General features: G+C 40.2%; 1 protein-coding gene across 4 annotated transcripts in view; it reads left to right on the top strand.

The window, feature by feature from the left end:
• The first annotated feature begins 1,162 nt into the window (after positions 1-1,162).
• Positions 1,163-17,616, top strand: part of TAFA2 (TAFA chemokine like family member 2) — a 480,159-nt gene continuing 463,705 nt past the window's right edge. The window contains exon 1 of one of the 4 annotated variants that reach the window (XM_053895994.1): positions 1,163-2,217. Coding sequence is in view for 1 of the 4 variants with exons in the window: in XM_019454962.2 (XP_019310507.1) it covers positions 2,525-2,556 (32 nt within the window). In the remaining 3 variants the exon portion in view is untranslated. Of the gene's footprint in view, positions 2,218-2,456; positions 2,557-17,616 lie in introns of those variants that run through there. The other 3 variants (XM_019454963.2, XR_002081513.2, XM_019454962.2) reach the window with 3 other exon arrangements.

Here is a 17,616-nt window from a genome sequence, read left to right on the forward strand (position 1 = left end):
GTGAAGGGAGCATGCGATGCCTAGTTTGTCGATGATTTCAGCAAATCGGAGTTATCAAAGCACAACACTTAGAGCTGGGAGGAATTCAGTCACCTTGGAAATTACCAGTTAGTTGAATAAGAGGTATAAATGTTGGCTCTGAAACAAGATCTTTGAGACATTCCCAGTTTGTAAGGGACTTGTATGTAAGATTTTGTGGATCAGCATCTTCTTTGCTTCAGATTTTCTTATCTTTTTCTAAATCTAGTATGGCTACTCATTCATTTTTTATGATGTTCTAATCGTTAGATTAAGTTTTGCTCATCCCAAACTTGATCACAGCGAGCCTAAGAAGACCCTTCATTTGAGTTCATACGCATTCTAAACCAACAGCCAATTTGACCAAACCTGTAAGGACATGACCTTCCAGGCTCTTGCTATTATATTTCTGTAAATATCTCGATGTTCCTTTAGCAAGGACTCTGCTTACATAGGGTGACAGTGCAAATTTTGTCTCTAAATCCATTAGAGGCTGGAATTTGTAAAAATGCAAAATTCTCAGGAACCAGATGCTGTTTTTTTTTCTTTGTGGAGAAACTGGGAGTCCTACTTACCTCCAGTCAAGCTTTCTAACCCGCTTCTCCCTCTAGAGGGAGACATAGTCCAGCTTTTATACCGATTGCCGCCCTCTCATCCTTTACTGTCTCCTTTCCTGCAGGACCGCAGTTCGCTCTTCGCAGCAGCCGCGGCTGCTAACAGAACAGGCTATTGGCAGGGACCGGAGGGAGGCCACGCCGCCGGGTTCTGCCATCCCACTTTAATGCTTAATTCAACCTGCGGTGTCGGGACCTCTTCTCTCTCCGCGTGGTCCTTGCACCATCCAAGGAGGCCCTCACTCCGTACTCTCAGGACAGCCAGCCTGGTTGGAATAAGGGGTCTGGGTGGACCCAGGGGGTCCTGCCCTTTACGGTGACTTTCTGAAAGACACCACCGGTGTCTCGACAGTACAGCGCCTGGGGTGGCAGGCGGGGAGCGGGTTTCGGTTACTAAACCGCTTACTTTTTTTCCGCCTGGTCATCCGGATTTGTTTCCTGGGCCCCCTCCCCCGCCCCTCCTCTCTTCCCTCCCGCCTTTAGCGAAGTGACACGGGCAACAGCTGCTCGCTCGTGTTCGATGTTGGAAGTCGCACCTTGTCGGTGGTGACGGCGGCCGCGTGCTGGGGGCAGGGGACAGCGGCGGATTTGCCTTCCTTCCAGCCCACGATGCCCAGGGGGGCAGCGGCGGGGCTGCGTGGGGCTCTGCCCGCAGCACTTCGAGGCGGGATTGAGGGGCTGCAGCTGGCCAGGAGTTGCTGCTAAGTGGCCTGGGCGCAAAGCGTCCGAGAGAGAGGGCACCAGCTGGGACCTGTGTGCTAAGAGCGGGAACAAGGGGCAGCTGATCCGAGGAGGCCGGCGTTTTGAGGGCCGAGGACCGCCGAGCGCAGAGCCGCTCTTTGCTGCCCCGAGCCTCGCCGGCAACTCCTCCGCGCTGGAGACCTGGGACCCGCGAGAGCCAGGGAACGGGAGTAGCCTGCCTGCTCTCCTGAAGGTGAATCGTTCCGTCCAATTGCCTTTCCCTCGAGAGCCAAAGGGAGGGCGGGAGAGAGGGACGGAGGATGTGTGAGTGTGTGTGTCTGTGAGAGGGAGAGGCGACGCAGGCGAGAGGAAAAGTCTACTCGGCGTCGAGAGCAAACGGATCAGAGATGGAATAAGAGCTACTTGCTGCAAGACCGCCTCGATTCTCGCATTCGGGGGAGCAGAGCGCACCCCACGCACCCGCTGAGGACCGCGGGCGACCGCGGGCGCTGGCCAGGTCTGCGGGGCTCGGGCTTTTGCCTCAGGAAACACGTCTTTTGATTACTTTGACACCGCGGAAGAAAGAGCCGGGAAGAGAGGCGAGGTTCACGCGCGCCACCTTGCACCCGCTTTCAGGGGGACTCCAGTGTGGATGTCAAGAGATTCCTGAGCCCTCTTTGCCATCGCAGGAGGAAACACGCGCGCGCACACACGCGCGCTCAGGGCCACCCTCACACGCCCTCCACGAGCACACACCACACCAGACGTGGGTTCCCTATGCCCCTGAACGGCGACGGCGGATTGGCATCTTGGAAGCGATGCAAGAGCGATAAGGCTGGCGCGGGCCCGCGGAAGCTGCAGGAGCGTCGCTAGGTGTTGCCGCCACCAGGAAGCCGGGCTGCAGGTAGGTGCGAGCCGCGTCTCCCGCCTCCCCTCCCCGCCGGCGCCGGGGAGCGGGCGGCAGCTGGAGGACCCGGGGGTCGCGGGCCGTAGGGGGCCCGCCCCGGGACGGCGAGGGGTGAGAGCAGGTGCGGGCCGGGCGCCCGGCACCTCCCTCGCGGGCGGTCAGGGTAGGGGCGGGGGTGGAGGGACGCCGAGAGGGGCTCAGAGCACGCGAAGGAGGAGGCTCGGGGAGCGGTGCCCTCCCTCTCTCCTCTGCCCCATTTCTCTTAACACAGCGAGCGGCCCGGCCGAGGGTTGCAGTGGGTTTAATGCCATTCCTCACACAAGCCCATCCCGCCTGGTAACCATTTTGGACTCTTCGTAAGGAGTTGGGGGTCGCGTTCAAGGGAGGATCGGTGGGACGTGTCGGGTCGCCTTTCTGAAATCCCTACTTTCCGTCCACTTCTGATTAGTTAATTCTCGGGCCTGTCTGCAGAGGGTGGGCGTTTCAATGAGGCTATTGATTTTCCCACCTCTAACTCTTTTCATAAAGAATCATCTTGGTAAGTTCTGGAGCCTCGCGTGTTTTAAAGATATTCTTAGATTTGGGAACGGACACTTCATGACTGAATGAAGCAAAGCTTCGGTAAAGGATTCTACAGGACAGCTTTAGGGAAAGGATCGTTTCACCAACAGCGTTCAGAAAAAAAAAAACAGCTTCAAGAAACGATTTTTTAAAATACTTTTCTTTCCTGATAGGTGCCTCCCCAAATCTTGTTAATGGTACGTGGCTTTTCTGCCCTGCTGCTTTGCTGTCCCTTCCCCCTTCTGTTCCAAAAGGCCGGGTTCCTACTAAGAGGTGTTTTCTTTAGGCTACTGATCTGCACTTGTCAGTGGGGAACGTGTTATTTCCAGAAACTGCCTTTGCAAAGGAAAGTTTGATATTCGTCGCCCTATTTCTCCTAGAACTGCAGTCTGAGCTATCTCGTCTCTACTTGAAAAGGAGGAACTGCAGGCGCTCGCTGAGCCCTCGGGTAGACGCGTCGCTTTTCTACTCAGTATTCCACTTCCTGACCAAGTGTTAAAACAATTGCCTGAAGGGTATGGAATCAAATGTGTACTTACTGTAGTGGTTAGCTAGCCTCTCTTCCCCCTCGTGCTGGCTGACTTTGACTTGTGGCAGTAAGAAAAGAAAATATCTTCCTTTTGTGAGTGTAAATCCCCTCTTGAATTGTGCAAAAATCATTCTTGGAAAAACAACAACAACAAACAAACCCTATATGCAATCTTAACTCTGAAAAGTACCCCCGAAGCAGTTAGTGTGTAAGGGTCCTTCACTCAGGACAGGATGAATTTCAATGACTATTGACTGGATGGTAATTATCTGGTTCCTGTCTTCCCAACTAGATTGTTGGAGACATCAATAATCAGACTGTTATCAATTAACACTTTAAAACTGCTCTATTAGGCAATGTAAGTTAAGACAAATGAGTAATTAATTTAAGATTTCTGTGTAAAGTGCTAAATGGCAATAACTAGCAAAGGAGATTAAAAAACACTTCTAAAACCTTAAAAAAACAAAGCATTAAGATTCCTTGTATTTACTCCAGCCTTTCCATGTTTGCACATGTGTTCTCAAGACTGGTTGAACCTTTTACAATTTCAGAATTGGTACCTAACCTCCTTAAAAATCATCAGACACATTCATATTTCTCTTTGCCTACTTTATCTGTTTTGGATCTCATCTTGAGTCAATTGTTTGCATGCTGACTTTTTTAGAGTCCTAATTTTTTAAAGCCATCAGTAGTCATTGAGAGGCCATCAGTTATCACACTGGAGCTTATTTGATTATTTTCTTAATTTTCAGTGAAAAGATTGGGTTACATTTGTAGATGTGATGCTATGGGAGCAGTGTCACTACCGATGGAACACTTAGACACCGGTGACTTAAGAGGAAGAGCACAGTTTCAGTGTGGCATTTTTTGAGACTAAAATCTTGATTCTTTTCTTGCCTTTAATAAAATTGTGTAGTTGAGGATACTTGAACTTACACATTATGCATAGTGCCATGCTAATACCTCTTAAAGAAGAACCAAAAACCTCGATGTAAAGCAAACACCTATGATGCTACAAGTTGTGCCAAAGGGGAATCTAAGGTTTCTGAGTATATGTGCTTTTGAATCTGAAAAATGTTAGCTGTTTTAACCAAGAATGAAGATTCATTGAAACGCCCATGGATCTGTGTCAAAAAAGATACATATTGCTTAGATACTGCATTATAGTATTTACTAACCACCAAGTTATAAAATGTGATGACACAGCTGTAAAATGATCTGTTTTTAGACATGGCCATTTACCTTTTTAAAAATTTATAAAGTGATGAAACTTAGGGGGTGATAAATGATTTTCTAAAAATTATTTTATATATTATCAAAAATTTTAGTGGTCCTGGATCTAGTATCTCCATTATAGTATTTAATGATGATTCTTTTACAAGGTGTTTTTGGATATTGGTATGTTGAAAGTGCATTTTAGGGTTGATTTATCACTAATTGCAGCTATGGATTAACCTATACACGTAGGGTGAGATGTGCCTTTCCAGCGTTTTCCAGGCATCATCATGGGTTGTAGTAAAAGGTATTGTTAGATTCTGCCGAAGTTCAGCTGTGGCTCCAAACTGATGACCATTTGCTTCTCTGATGTATTCTCCAAACTAGGAATGTTCCAAAGTGTCATCAGTTACCTCTAATAGATTTGAGAAGATGAAACAACCAGAGTGCAAACAGTTCAGTGTGCTTGCTTTTACTTCTCCAGTGTTTTATTAGGGATGCCTCATTAAGTCGTATTATTCTGCAGCTGTTTTGTTCATTGAAGATTCAAGTAAAAATAAGGAACTTTACTGTGCAATGCAGTTTTGTTTTCTTGGTGAAAAACACTAAGTTGAAGTAAAATAAGCATCTAACATAGTCCCCTTTGATCTATGCCTGACATTTACACATGTAATTCATCAACTTGTCATTAGTAGGGCTCCATCAAAACAAAGAGAAGAAATGCATTAACACCGGCTGCTGCTGGGTATGAAGGCCAAACTAACTGAATCAACTTCCTATCTGGTTCCCATGCTTGCACAGTATTTGACATATATCTCTCTTACAAACCATTGTTTTTTTTTTTTTTTTTAATGATACATAATATGGTATATTAGCCATTTTGTTCCAAAATTCTTTGGTTAACTTTATTCTAAACTACTCGGAGAACTATACTACTATACCACTGGAAGAATAGGAATAATTTCACAAGGGGGTTATCATAAGTCTTTTTAGAGAAAAGTTTTGCTTTAGATCTGGTTTGCTTAGATCTGGAGCATAGTGTGATACAGGGGAGATGGAAAGGTGGGCCCCGTTCATTTTTTGTTTTTTAGTTGTCATCGACCACTGATTTATTTGGCCATTCTTGGAAAATCTGATTCTATTCGTTTGGCACAGTGATTCACGTGTCCTTGTCAATGAAATATAGCAAGCAATTCTTATTTTCTTATTTTTAACAGAAATTTAAGAAGTGTGGTTAGACTTGTTGGAATGTGAAGAAAAGTAGTATTTAAATATATTTCTCTGTATTATCTATGTAATCTTTATATCTCTGTATGTCCATATACATATATGTGTATTCATTTAATGGCACCCATGTATTATACTGGTTTTGTGTTAAAGAGGAAAGAATGACTTTTTAAAAAGTCTACATTTTTAGGTACATAGTTTTTCACTATTTTACATGATTTGACCTACAGTGTAACTGCATCCATGGTTTCACAAGGTCATTTATAATTGAGTTTTGCTATTTGGACCACTGTTGCATGTAGTATGTTTTTCTCTTTAGTTTTTCTTTTGGAGGCACTTTTATTTGTTAGGTTACAAATGTTTTTAGTTTTTCTTTTGGAGATATTTTTGTTAGGTTACAAATGCAAAAAAAAAAAAAAAAAAAAAAACCAAACAGCTTTGTCCTTTACGTAGAGTTGCTTGGGTTGTGTTTATTGAGCCTATGACTGGGAATTTCAACACATTTAAAACACTTATATGTTTGTATGTGATCTTTCTTAACTATGCACCTCCACAGTTAAAACAAACCATGTGTTACATTGGAGCATGCTACTCTGGTTTACACATGGTATCTACATATTTTCTAGAAACATATTGATTCCACATTTGTTCGATTTCCAAAACTCACCCACTTCCCAATGTGTGTACCACATGTATATGTTGGATTTCATCCTATGTTGCGATGATAGGCAAGCTAGTAACTGGAATCCGTGAAATTCTGGCCTATTTTGCCAATTTATCGATACTGCCTTTGGAAAATAGAAGACTTTCAGGTCACTTTTGTGATTCAGATGAAAACAATATATAAGCTATAAGGAGAATATTCTATCTTATTCACAGCGATCCATATGAATGAGGTATGAGCTATAACTAAGGAATCAGTGTGTACATGCTTATAATAAAGCCCTTTTAATCACTTCCTTCAATTTCCTAGATTATTCCATAGGTGCTGTAATTTTGTGATTTCCTCTGAATGGCCAATTAGCAAAGGTATAGCTCCCTTTCCCTGTGCTATGTAGGCAAAGCACAAACATACTAATTTAATTCAATTTATATTTATATTGTTTTATACAGTAAATTTTTGAAATTATTCACAGAGTATTTTGGTTAATGGGACAGTGTTGCATTCTGAGCAATTATGGTGGTGGGGCTGAATTTAGTACTTTGGCAAAATGGGGACAAGCCGACAAGTGTCTTACTTTTTTGCCTCTGTGGGCTATGTAAAACTAACTCTTGACATAAAGCTGGGCAGTGCACAGTAGCTTTTAATGAATGCAAGGTTTGTTTCACTAAATATTTTTGTTTTTTGTTTTTTGGTTTTTTTTTTTGCTGTTATGAACTAGTCGCTGTATAATTGCATGCATGTGAATGGGCAACTGTGTTGACCTTTAAAGGTCATGCAAAAATTTTAAACCTTTCAATTTACAGAGTTAATTGCTCTGGCCTCCTGTTGCTGCATATAGAGCTTTCTGCTGAGTTTAATAATAGAGAATAACACTTTGGTTTTCTGTGGTGGATTATGCAGCTTCTGTAAGGAAATTTATGAAGGTATCTGTAGTAGGCACTATGATGGAAGATTTTTGGAAAAGTGCATTTGTGCTTTACAGTTAAAGTTTTCAAGTCCAAATGGCCTGGGCTATGAGGATACAAATGCTTTCTGGTACAAAAAAGCTGATCTTTCACAATTATTACCTATAGGTAAGAAGCTGCGCCATGGTTTTATTTGATTTTGGATCAGCATTTCTGTTTTTTAACCTCCTTCTTTGAGATTCCAATGAGAATTGTATTTAAATATTGGAGGAACTAAATATGCTTGCTCTCTTAGGGAAAAGCCTATAAGGAAAAGTAGGTTGGGTTAGTTGTCCCTTTTTTTCCTGTCTTCATGTTGTTTGTCATTAAGAATCACCCTAAACAAAAGCAGGCAACTGAAAAAGGCTTATGTGGTCATAGGAATCTTACTAACAAAGCTTCAACCTAGTAATAGAACACAGAGATTTTTGTTAGAATACATTATTCTGGAGGGCAGGCTTTCCACAGCTCTAAAATTTGGTCTCCTTGAACGGTGGAGCTTTGTGTACCAATGCAGTGAATTTGTGACTACTCAAATAAGTCAAGAATTCAGAAATGACCAATGCAGATCATTTGAGGAAAGCAACATACACACTTATATTTCTTATTTGTATTAGTTTATGGGCAGTTCCAAAGGTATTTAAGGTGGGAGAATCTGGTTATTGTTACCATTTCCTTCTTAGTTTAGTTTTACCTTGCTCTAGATGTATGGTGAAAAGCATACTCACATTTGTTGGTGCTGAAGAGTTTGGTAAATTCTTTCTTAGAATGGCCATCAGACATGTGAGTAGCAGTGACCTGGTCTTGCTTTTGTTTGTATTTTCTACAGAAAGGTGAGTCAAATTAGTTATTGTACAGTGTACAAAGAGAAAGGAGGTGGAAGATCCACATTTCTTCAGTCAGGCAATCCAAAAGCAAAGAGGAGAGTGAAAGGGCGTTGAAATCTCATACTCCATAAAACAGGCCCCATTTGGGGCAGCTTTAAGTTGAAGGAAAATTTCTAACAATTTTATTTTAGGTTTAGTTCTTGAAATACTGTATCACAGTAGTTTTCTGCTAAGATGCATGTACTTTATTGCAAGCTCTTTTTAGATTGATTGTTGGTATGTTTATAAATATACCAGAATTTGGTCAAAATTTAGACTTTGCTATTTGAAGATACATTTGCTCATCATATCATTTGTTGAGTGGCTAAAATTCATTGGCTTGCATTTTGGTTAGCGGCTAAATTTTGAAAATGACTATTATAAAACCAGTGTAGGGCAGTGGTGAGAACTCTGGAGATGCTTTTGTAGCCCTCCCATTAAATAACCCATAACCACAAGAAAATCACTTCATTTCTCTGTGCCTCAGTTTCTTAGGAATGTATTTTTTTGACCAAGTTTTCAAGACAATTAAAAGTGGAAAATTTTTTCTTGTGTACAGATCTAATAAACATCATGGTTTTGGAGATACATACAATAGTATTATAGGACATATCTTTTAGTTAGGAAGTCAGACATCTAGCGCTTAATTCCTGGCACGCCAGTAAATGTTCCATAAATGCTTTTCGATAAGTGATCTGTGACAGTTGTCCAGCTTTATAAGACTGGGATGATGATGATGATGGTGATTATGATGATGACCCAAGATTCTAGATGTGGGTACATAGAATTGAATCAGATGAAATCTCATAATTCAGTGTAGCCATTTTGCCTAGTTTACATGACATTGTTTTGTTGCAAAACAAGTTGTGATAGGTCACTAGGCTTAGGCTTGTTAACATGTCTTCTCTCTACTGCTGGTTTTTATAGTCACTGAAATAGAAAGGTTTGTTTGATGAACCCAAATAGAGTTAGGCTAGCAAATCAATCTTCATATACTTGTTGGCAATTAAAGGCATTCATTCAAAATCTGTGTATGAATTTTTGAGAATTTATCATTCTTGGGAAAGTTCCTTCATTTATTCAGTAAGTATTTATTGAGCATGCTCTAGGTGCTTGAGGTATGTCAGTAAACAAAGACAAAGGTACTTGCCCTCATAGAATTTACCACTTCTTTTTTTTTTTAATGTTTGTGTTTATTTTTGAGAGAGAGAGACTGCGATTGGTAGAGGGGCAGAAAAAGTTTCAAGGAATCTGAAGGGGGCTCTGTGCTGACAGCAGTGAGCCAGGTGTGGGGCTCAAACTCAGGAGGTCATGACCTGAGTTGAAGTTGGACCCTCAACCAACTGAGCCACCCAGGTGCCCAGTTTGCCATTTCAGTATATACAAGTTTTGAAATGAATCTGGAAGAATGATTCAACAATGGATTTTGCTGTGGCTGCTCTTGCTATTAATTCTTGTTTATGACTATGATTCACAGTTTTGAAAAGAAATAGTTAAAATAGCTAAAATGTCAGAATTGGAATGAATTATGTAGAAAAAAATCATAGTATTAATTTAAGGTGAGGTACTGTGTAATTCAGTGGATTGATTCCAGATCAAAAGGTTTCTGATCCAACTGAAGGTGATATAAGCCATAGCCCCTTTTCCTGAATTACACATATGAAAGAATAAATTCAGATAGGTTGAATGACTTGAGATCAATAAAGGGGTCAAAAATTCAAAAGCCAATAGGGGTCAGGCTGGGAATGTGAATGAGTGAAGCAGACCAAATGGAAGGTAACAAATTGCAAGTGACACGCAACCTCAGCTATAGTGTTGGGGAGACCCTAGGGAGTGTAGGAGGTTCTGGTCAACATCTAAGTGAGACAGCTGAGTCTTTGCCCCGTGCTGGAATGTGGGTCTGGTGTTGCCAGATTTTCTGATTTGTGGAAGAGAATTAGGTGTTTAGATTTTTTTAATGTGAAAGTTCCAGATTTATGAATGTTGGGAATGAATTCAAATTTGAACTGTTGTGTGGGCCAACAGACATATCTGCAGGCCATTTGCAGGCTAAGGGGCATGAATGTGCCACTGTTGACAGATGGAGGTGTGGGGACAGCTAGTTAGGAAGATATGCATGTGCCTGCCCTTCTGTCATCTCTACCCATAATCCTCCAACCCCCTGGCATTTGGAGCCAGGGTGGTTTCCAGTTTAGGGCTCAGCTGGAGGAGCTGAATGATAATGAGGAGTGGGTCATTCTAACCTCTGCATTTAGTGTTGTTTCTTCTTATTGACTCATTGTACACTTGATGCTGAGCTCACCTTAAAGGTGGTGGTATCTTGGAAGGCTTAAGGGATGTGCTGGAAATGCAGAAGTTTAAATCTATGCCCAATATTTGGAATGGGCTGTATCGTTCTGTAATGCCTTATTCCTTTAGATCAGTGCTTGTTAAACTTGTATTTGCACACAAATCACGTGGGGGAAATTTGCCAAAATGGAGGTTCTGAGGGGGGGGCCTGAGATTTTTAACAAGCTCCCAGGTGAAGCTATTGCTGTTGGCCCATGGACTACACTTTAAGCTTCAAGGCTTTAGAGAGCTTTTTCACCACTGAATTTCATTCCCTGCGTGTAAGAATCTGGGGAGGTCTCCCACTCTTACCTCTCTGACAGGTTTCTCCCCATAGTGAGTAGCCCAAACCTGGCCACTGACTCAAAACCCTTGCCTCAAAGGCTTTCCAATCTGAGTGTAGAATTTATAAGTGTTTGCTTTATTTACTAGTTTTCTATTTAGAGGATATATTTTATCCCAAAGCGTAGATCTTTCTGCTTTTCACTGTCTGCTTTTCACATACTAATGCAAGTTTGGTTTACTTCTTATAGTTTGAAGAAGTAAATGTATTTATTTCATAACTACAGCATCACGTTATACATGGCTGTATTCTAGCATACAAGGTCAATTTTAGCTCTCCAAATCATTGGTTTTTGGAATTTCAACAGCAGTTGCTTCCTCTTAGGGCTTAAATGTCAAAATTTTGGCCACAATGTCTAGATTTTTGTTCTACTTGAGTGGTCATTATGAGTAGGTGAGAAGAGGGATTTAAAAATGATGGTTTTGTGTGTTTACTGGGCTTACCACTTTTAACTGAATCTCTTTTTTGTTTTTGCTCTGCTTGACCCTAAATACCTTTCCAGAAGAGGTCTCTTTAGGATTGAGGACATAGTAACTTACTGTTTAGGGAATTTGACTCCTTCATATATTACTAATTTTTCCCCCCTAAAACCATTTTACTAATGCCAGAAGGTATCATAGCTCAGGTGTGTGACTATTCTACAGAAGTCTGACCTGGGTCTCATGTCACAGGTTCAGCTCACTGGGTAGACTATTTTGTTGTCAGTTTTATCAATGCCCTGGGAATTCTTAAGTTTCCTTATGCTGGTATATTAATTATAAACTGACATTAGATTTCAGTATGTCAGTCTGAGGGAGAGAAGCAATCTGTTTTCTTGCAAGTTGTATGATTAATATAGTTTACAATAATAATGCTATTATTTCTTACTCAATTTCTTTTAAGGGCTTAGGAGTTTCTATTATATAGAATATCTTTGCTTATAGGTGAGTAATCATGTGAATTTTATTGAGTCTGTTAGACTGTAAGCTCTGTGAGGCAAAACCATGTATATCATGTTTCTGTTGATTCTCAGTGCTTAGCGTAATGTGTAGCACATAATAGGTACTTAATACATTTAATGGGAAGAAGATTAATAGTTCATATTGATAGAATGTCTTTTTGTAAGTTTCTTCAATGGGTGAGAAGTATTCTGTGAAGAATTGTCTTTTATCCTGTCTAATTGAGGGCATGTGAGAGAAAAAGGAGAGGGAGAGCCATTTATTTTGACCTATACTTTCCATCTCTAACATGAAAGATATTTTAGCCCTCAAAAAATACATACATTTTAGGCAAATCATAAAGGACAAAAACATGCTGATAGATAATTCCATTCTTTCCACAATTTATTATAACCTGGAGGTTTAGAGACTACGTATGCTTGTGATTCTACTGTTGTATAAATTAAATAATATTTGTCAATGTCAAATTTAAATTTTTTTTTTTTTTTTCAACGTATTTTATTTATTTTTGGGACAGAGAGAGACAGAGCATGAACGGGGGAGGGGCAGAGAGAGAGGGAGACACAGAATCGGAAACAGGCTCCAGGCTCTGAGCCATCAGCCCAGAGCCTGACGCGGGGCTCGAACTCACGGACCGCGAGATCGTGACCTGGCTGAAGTCGGACGCTTAACCGACTGCGCCACCCAGGCGCCCCTGTCAATGTCAAATTTAAATGTTAATCACATATGGAGTATATTTTGATTGCTCTTGTCAGTGACTTGACTCATCATTCATTAGGGAACTTAAAGCCATTTATTCTTATCTACATAATTACCATTTTTATAATTTATCATGAACCAGATTTACTTTTTTCACCTTCAGGAACACTATTAGCTGTGATACCATTGTTCTTGGCTTCAGTGATATTGAAAATTATTGGTATTCTAATTTTAAATGCTATTTAGTGTGGATAGTATGCATTCAAATATTTATTGATTTTTATTTTAGTCCTTCTGTGTTAAATAAACTTTCAAATGCTTGCTGCCATGGAGAATTCCACAAAATTAAAACTCTTCCACTATATTTAATTATTAAGGAAACCTTTATGTATTATAAAACCAAAAAAAGTCAACTGATTGAATTACTGGAAACTTTAATTTGAATTTTTTGCATTGCTTTTATTTTAAAAAATTGCACTAAACTGCATATATTAGCATATACTTATGTACATACCTACACACATATAAACTATATACTTAGAAAGTTTCTCAGAACCCTTAAGTGTGATGTATTTACTCTTGCAAGTATTTTTGGAACTCTTAAATGAGTCAAAAGACAGGCTTTAAGTTGAATGGATCTGGTTTTTCCCTGTATTGTCCCTAAACATTCATACTTGCGTAATTAATATACAACCTCTAAGGTTATGGAGCTAGTGCTACTCTGGAACTTACTGAAAAATAGATCTATTCCTTTTCCCCACCTCAATCCCAAATAAGAGATGAGTGAAAAATTTAGGTACTGTATAGTACTGAAAAATTTTCAAAATCAGTAAGTAGAATTAAAATTGAGCTTATTGTACTTTGGTGAATTTTGCTGTGGGGCAAAGTCCATGTTAAACAGTTGACCCTTGCACAACACGGGTTTGAACTGTGTGGGTCCACTTATACGTTTTTTGTTTTGTTTTGTTTTGGTTTTTTTTGATAAATACAGTATAGTACTATAAATGCTTTTCCCTATGATTTTCTTGATAATATTTTTTCTCTAGCTTTATTCTAAGAGTAGAGTATATAATATAACATGGAAAATATGCATTAATTGACTGTTTATGTTACAGGTAAGACTTCTGGTCATGGTCAATAGTAGTTAAGTTTTGGGGGGAGTCAGAAGATAGACACAGATTTTTCATCTGTGCCAGGAGTTGGCACACTTAATTCCCCTGTTGTTAAGTCCAGCTGTGCTTCTAGGAAGGGTAGGTGAGCTATGGTTTTCCTTGCCTTGTATCTTCTCCTGGCAGCTGATTACATTCAATCTTCAAGGTGGATTTAAGAGTTTGTGGTTAATGTTTCACTTTGTATTTTGAGAAGTCTGCTTCAAGTTGACTGTGTATATGGTATGGCAGACTGGAGTGAGATGAAAGAAAGAAGCAGATTGATTAACTGGCAGTCAGAGATTGAGAAGGTGGTAGGGTTAGTTAGCATTTTGTGGGCTATGAAGGGGAAGAATTAGGTAGGGGCCCAGATGAAACAAAAGGGAGAAAATAGAGGTCAGAAGGGAATTTGTTCTGGCTAGCATTTTTATACAAATAAAAGAGGAAACCCTTGACCTTTGGTGGGGGGGGGGGGAAGAGAGAGAGAGAGAGAGAGAAGAAGAAGAGGAAGAAGAAGAAGAAGAAGAAGAAGAAGTAGTAGTAGTTAGACAAAGAATAAATAAAACCATTGTTATTCTTGGGTAGCAAAGAGGTAAAATGGCATTGAACTGAAATAAGACCATAGAGGAGAGAAAAATGGTAGTGCCAAACCACATTTTCCTCTTGGTCTTGGAAAAACTCTATCAGGAATATGAAATTTCTGTCAAGGCTTTTTATCAAATTAAAAGTCGGAAAGAATGGGTCTAATGCTGACCCTGCCACCAGTTAGTTGTCAACTTCTAAAAAAAGTTAATATATATCTATTGGTTTTCTTATTGGTAAATGAAATGGTTAGGTTTAATGATTACTTAACTTCCTCCAAGCTCTATAAGTCAATGATGACCATAGGTCATCCTTTTATGCTTTTATTTTGTCACATGAATACATCTTAGATGCTGTCCTATCTGCTTCTTTCCTACACTGGAATTCTTGAGGACAAGGAATGTGTCTTATTCTTCACCTTGTACTACCCACACCTAACCTAGAACACATTCAGGCATTTAGTAAGGCATTAATAATAATTTTATTAATTGAGATTTAATTTCTTATTATAAAATTCTGAATTATTTTCATCTTTCATTTCTGTAATAAACAACAAATTTCCAGAGGCATAAGTGACTACATTTGCATCGTTAGTGCTATATTGCTTTATAAAACTCTTTCATGCATGTGATTTCATTTGATTTTGTAAAGTGAGTAGGGATGAGTGCTATCCTTAATTTTAGGTGAGGAAACTGACAGTGGCAAATATGATACAGCCAGTGGGTGCCAAGAGTCTGGTTTGAATTCAAGGCTTAGGTGTTGGGAACAATTTTCCATGGGTCTCTCAAGATGCTAACTTCTCATAATACCTTTTTAAGGATGTTTAAGAAGTGAATAGGCTTGGAAGGTAATGGCAGATTTACTCAATGTCCAACATAATAAATACAGTGTTTCCCTCTAGAGCAAAGGGTAGATCTCTTTGCAGTCCATTATTTGTCCAATTGGGTTCCTTAAGTTTGGGGCTCCACAAATCAATGTGTGTGCAGCATCCACGTGGGAAGCCTTGCATCACACCTGAGAGATTTGGGGGCAAAGGAAACCAATTCAAATGTGATGTTCATGCTGCTTTGCTGTGTGTGAGAAATAGCCCTCTGTCTCTGACTCAGGAGTCTTAGGTCTTTTGCCAGTATCCATAATATATGGTAGACTAACTTGTAAGCCTACAAGGAGGGTAAAAATCTCAGACCCTTCACAGTTCTTGACAGTATATCTTTCTGTCACATCAAAGGAAATCCTTTTCTTTGCCCAGTTTATGTCTACTTTTGTAGCTACTCTAAGTAAAACTGTAGCAAAAATGAGTGATCTATTATACTGCCAGGATTTTAGTACTTATCTACTGGGGTCCCTCTTGAAGCCCACCCTTCTCTTGTAATTAGATTCTTTGGTGGCAGCATAGAGGATAATTTCCATGGAGGGTAGAGGCTAGGAAGCCGGGGAAACCAACTAGAGACCTATTTCAGTGATCGTGATTTCAGTGATTGTGGAAACTGGCAAGAGTTTGAAGAAAAGAGTTGGAATAAAGGAGGAAAAGAAGACATAAATTAGAGGTGGAACCAACTGGTCTTGGAGACTGAATGTGTGGGACAGGGAGAGAAAAGAGACCAGAATAGATTCTAGCTTAGGTGACGCATGCTGTTTGTACAGATTCTAGCTTAGGTGACGCATGCTGTTTGTACAGTAAGATCTCAGAGCCAACTGTAGTCTTTATAGATGAAGATAATTGGTTTAATTTTAAGCATTTGGAGTTTGAGGCATCCTTGGGATACTCAAAAGAAAATCCAAATACTCGTAAATTTGGGTCTGGTGTTGACGACAGAATTACGGTTTAGAGCTAGAGGTTTGGGAAGTCACCAGTGTACATGTAACCGTTGAAACTTTCTAACCGGATGAGGTCTCCAAGAAGAGTGCTTAAAAATCACCAAGAGGAGAGTCCTGGAGAACACTAGGATATAAGAGAATCGTAGCTTTTTTTTTTTTTTTTTAATGTCAGCAGGAAGAGCCACCCTTCTCTCCATTGTTTTCTCTCAGGGATTTTGCTCAGCTTACAGCAAGTAAACCTCATACATCATGGAATCTACCTTTCCTGCAGTGACCTGCTGCCTAGAGAAGAAAAGAGAGCAATGGAGGAAAGTGGGGAGCATGTCCAGAGTCGCCTGTTTCCATTTTGGCTCTGCCACCCCCTGAGTATCATTGTGTACTGACTGGTTCCCTGCATCGCTGTCATGGACAAGAATGATGGGAGGGGACAAAGACATCTCCCCTGTGGTCATTACTTGCTGTAGAGATCTATAGACATTTTTAACATTTAAAACCTGAGCATTTACAATGACCAGCCATGTGCTAAACACTTTACATGAATTATCTCACTTAATTCACACAGAAATTCCAGAGGAAAGAACTGCAGTTATCCCAATTTTATAAATAAGTGGCTTGACCAAGGCCACACAGATTGTAAGAAGAAATGAATCTTGAAACACACAGCCTGCCTTCAGAGCTGAGTTTTTAATCATACAACACACATCTCAATCATACTTGTTGGAAAATGAAACTCCTTTTGCTTAATGCGGTGCTGGTCAGAGAATTGTCTTGGTTCAAATGATTTATATTTAGACCTCCTAAGTAGATTCTATTCCTTTAGGTTTAGAATTGTAGCATTAAAATTACACTAACATGCATAGCATTCTTTGAATATGCCTCAAATATCCCATAAGTAACTTTCTATGATTCCCTAATTTCATTTGATGAAAAACTTTAAGTAATGAGATACAGTACTGGTGTTCAAGAAAAATTGAAAAATTCATTTATATACTCAAATATTTATTCTTTTGAATTGCAAAACATCCCCCAAAACTCCACCTCTTAAAGAAATGTGAGGTAAAGTATGTCTTTTTCTGGAATTTATATTTTGAGAGAGAGGGAGAGAGTGCACATGTGAGTGGGGGAGGGGCAGAGAGGGAGGAAGAAAGAGAATCTCAAGCAGGCTCCATGCTGTCAGCGCAGAGCCAGACGTGGGGCTCAGTTTCACAAACTCTGAGATCATGACCTGAGCTGAAATCAAGAGTTGGATGCTTAACCAACTGAGCCACCCAGGCGCCCCTGGAATTTAAATTCAGACAGAAATAGCCTACTACGTCTATCTTACAAAAATCTCTCTTGGGCTTTTTGCTGTGTAAGAAATGGGTTTCTTCTGGGTAGGGTGGGAATAGCCTTATGCAGAGTCCCTGGTTGCAGAACTCAGTTGATTCTTTAGAACATCAATATAAGGCTAATTAGATGTTAAATGCTTGCTGAGTATTGAACAATGCAATCTTCTAATTTTCGGATTAATGACAAAGCCTCATGAAAACATTAA

The sequence above is a fragment of the Panthera pardus genome, unplaced genomic scaffold (genome assembly GCF_024362965.1).
Source record: "Panthera pardus isolate Hobbes unplaced genomic scaffold, ASM2436296v1 HiC_scaffold_6, whole genome shotgun sequence".
Lineage (NCBI taxonomy): Eukaryota > Metazoa > Chordata > Mammalia > Carnivora > Felidae > Panthera > Panthera pardus.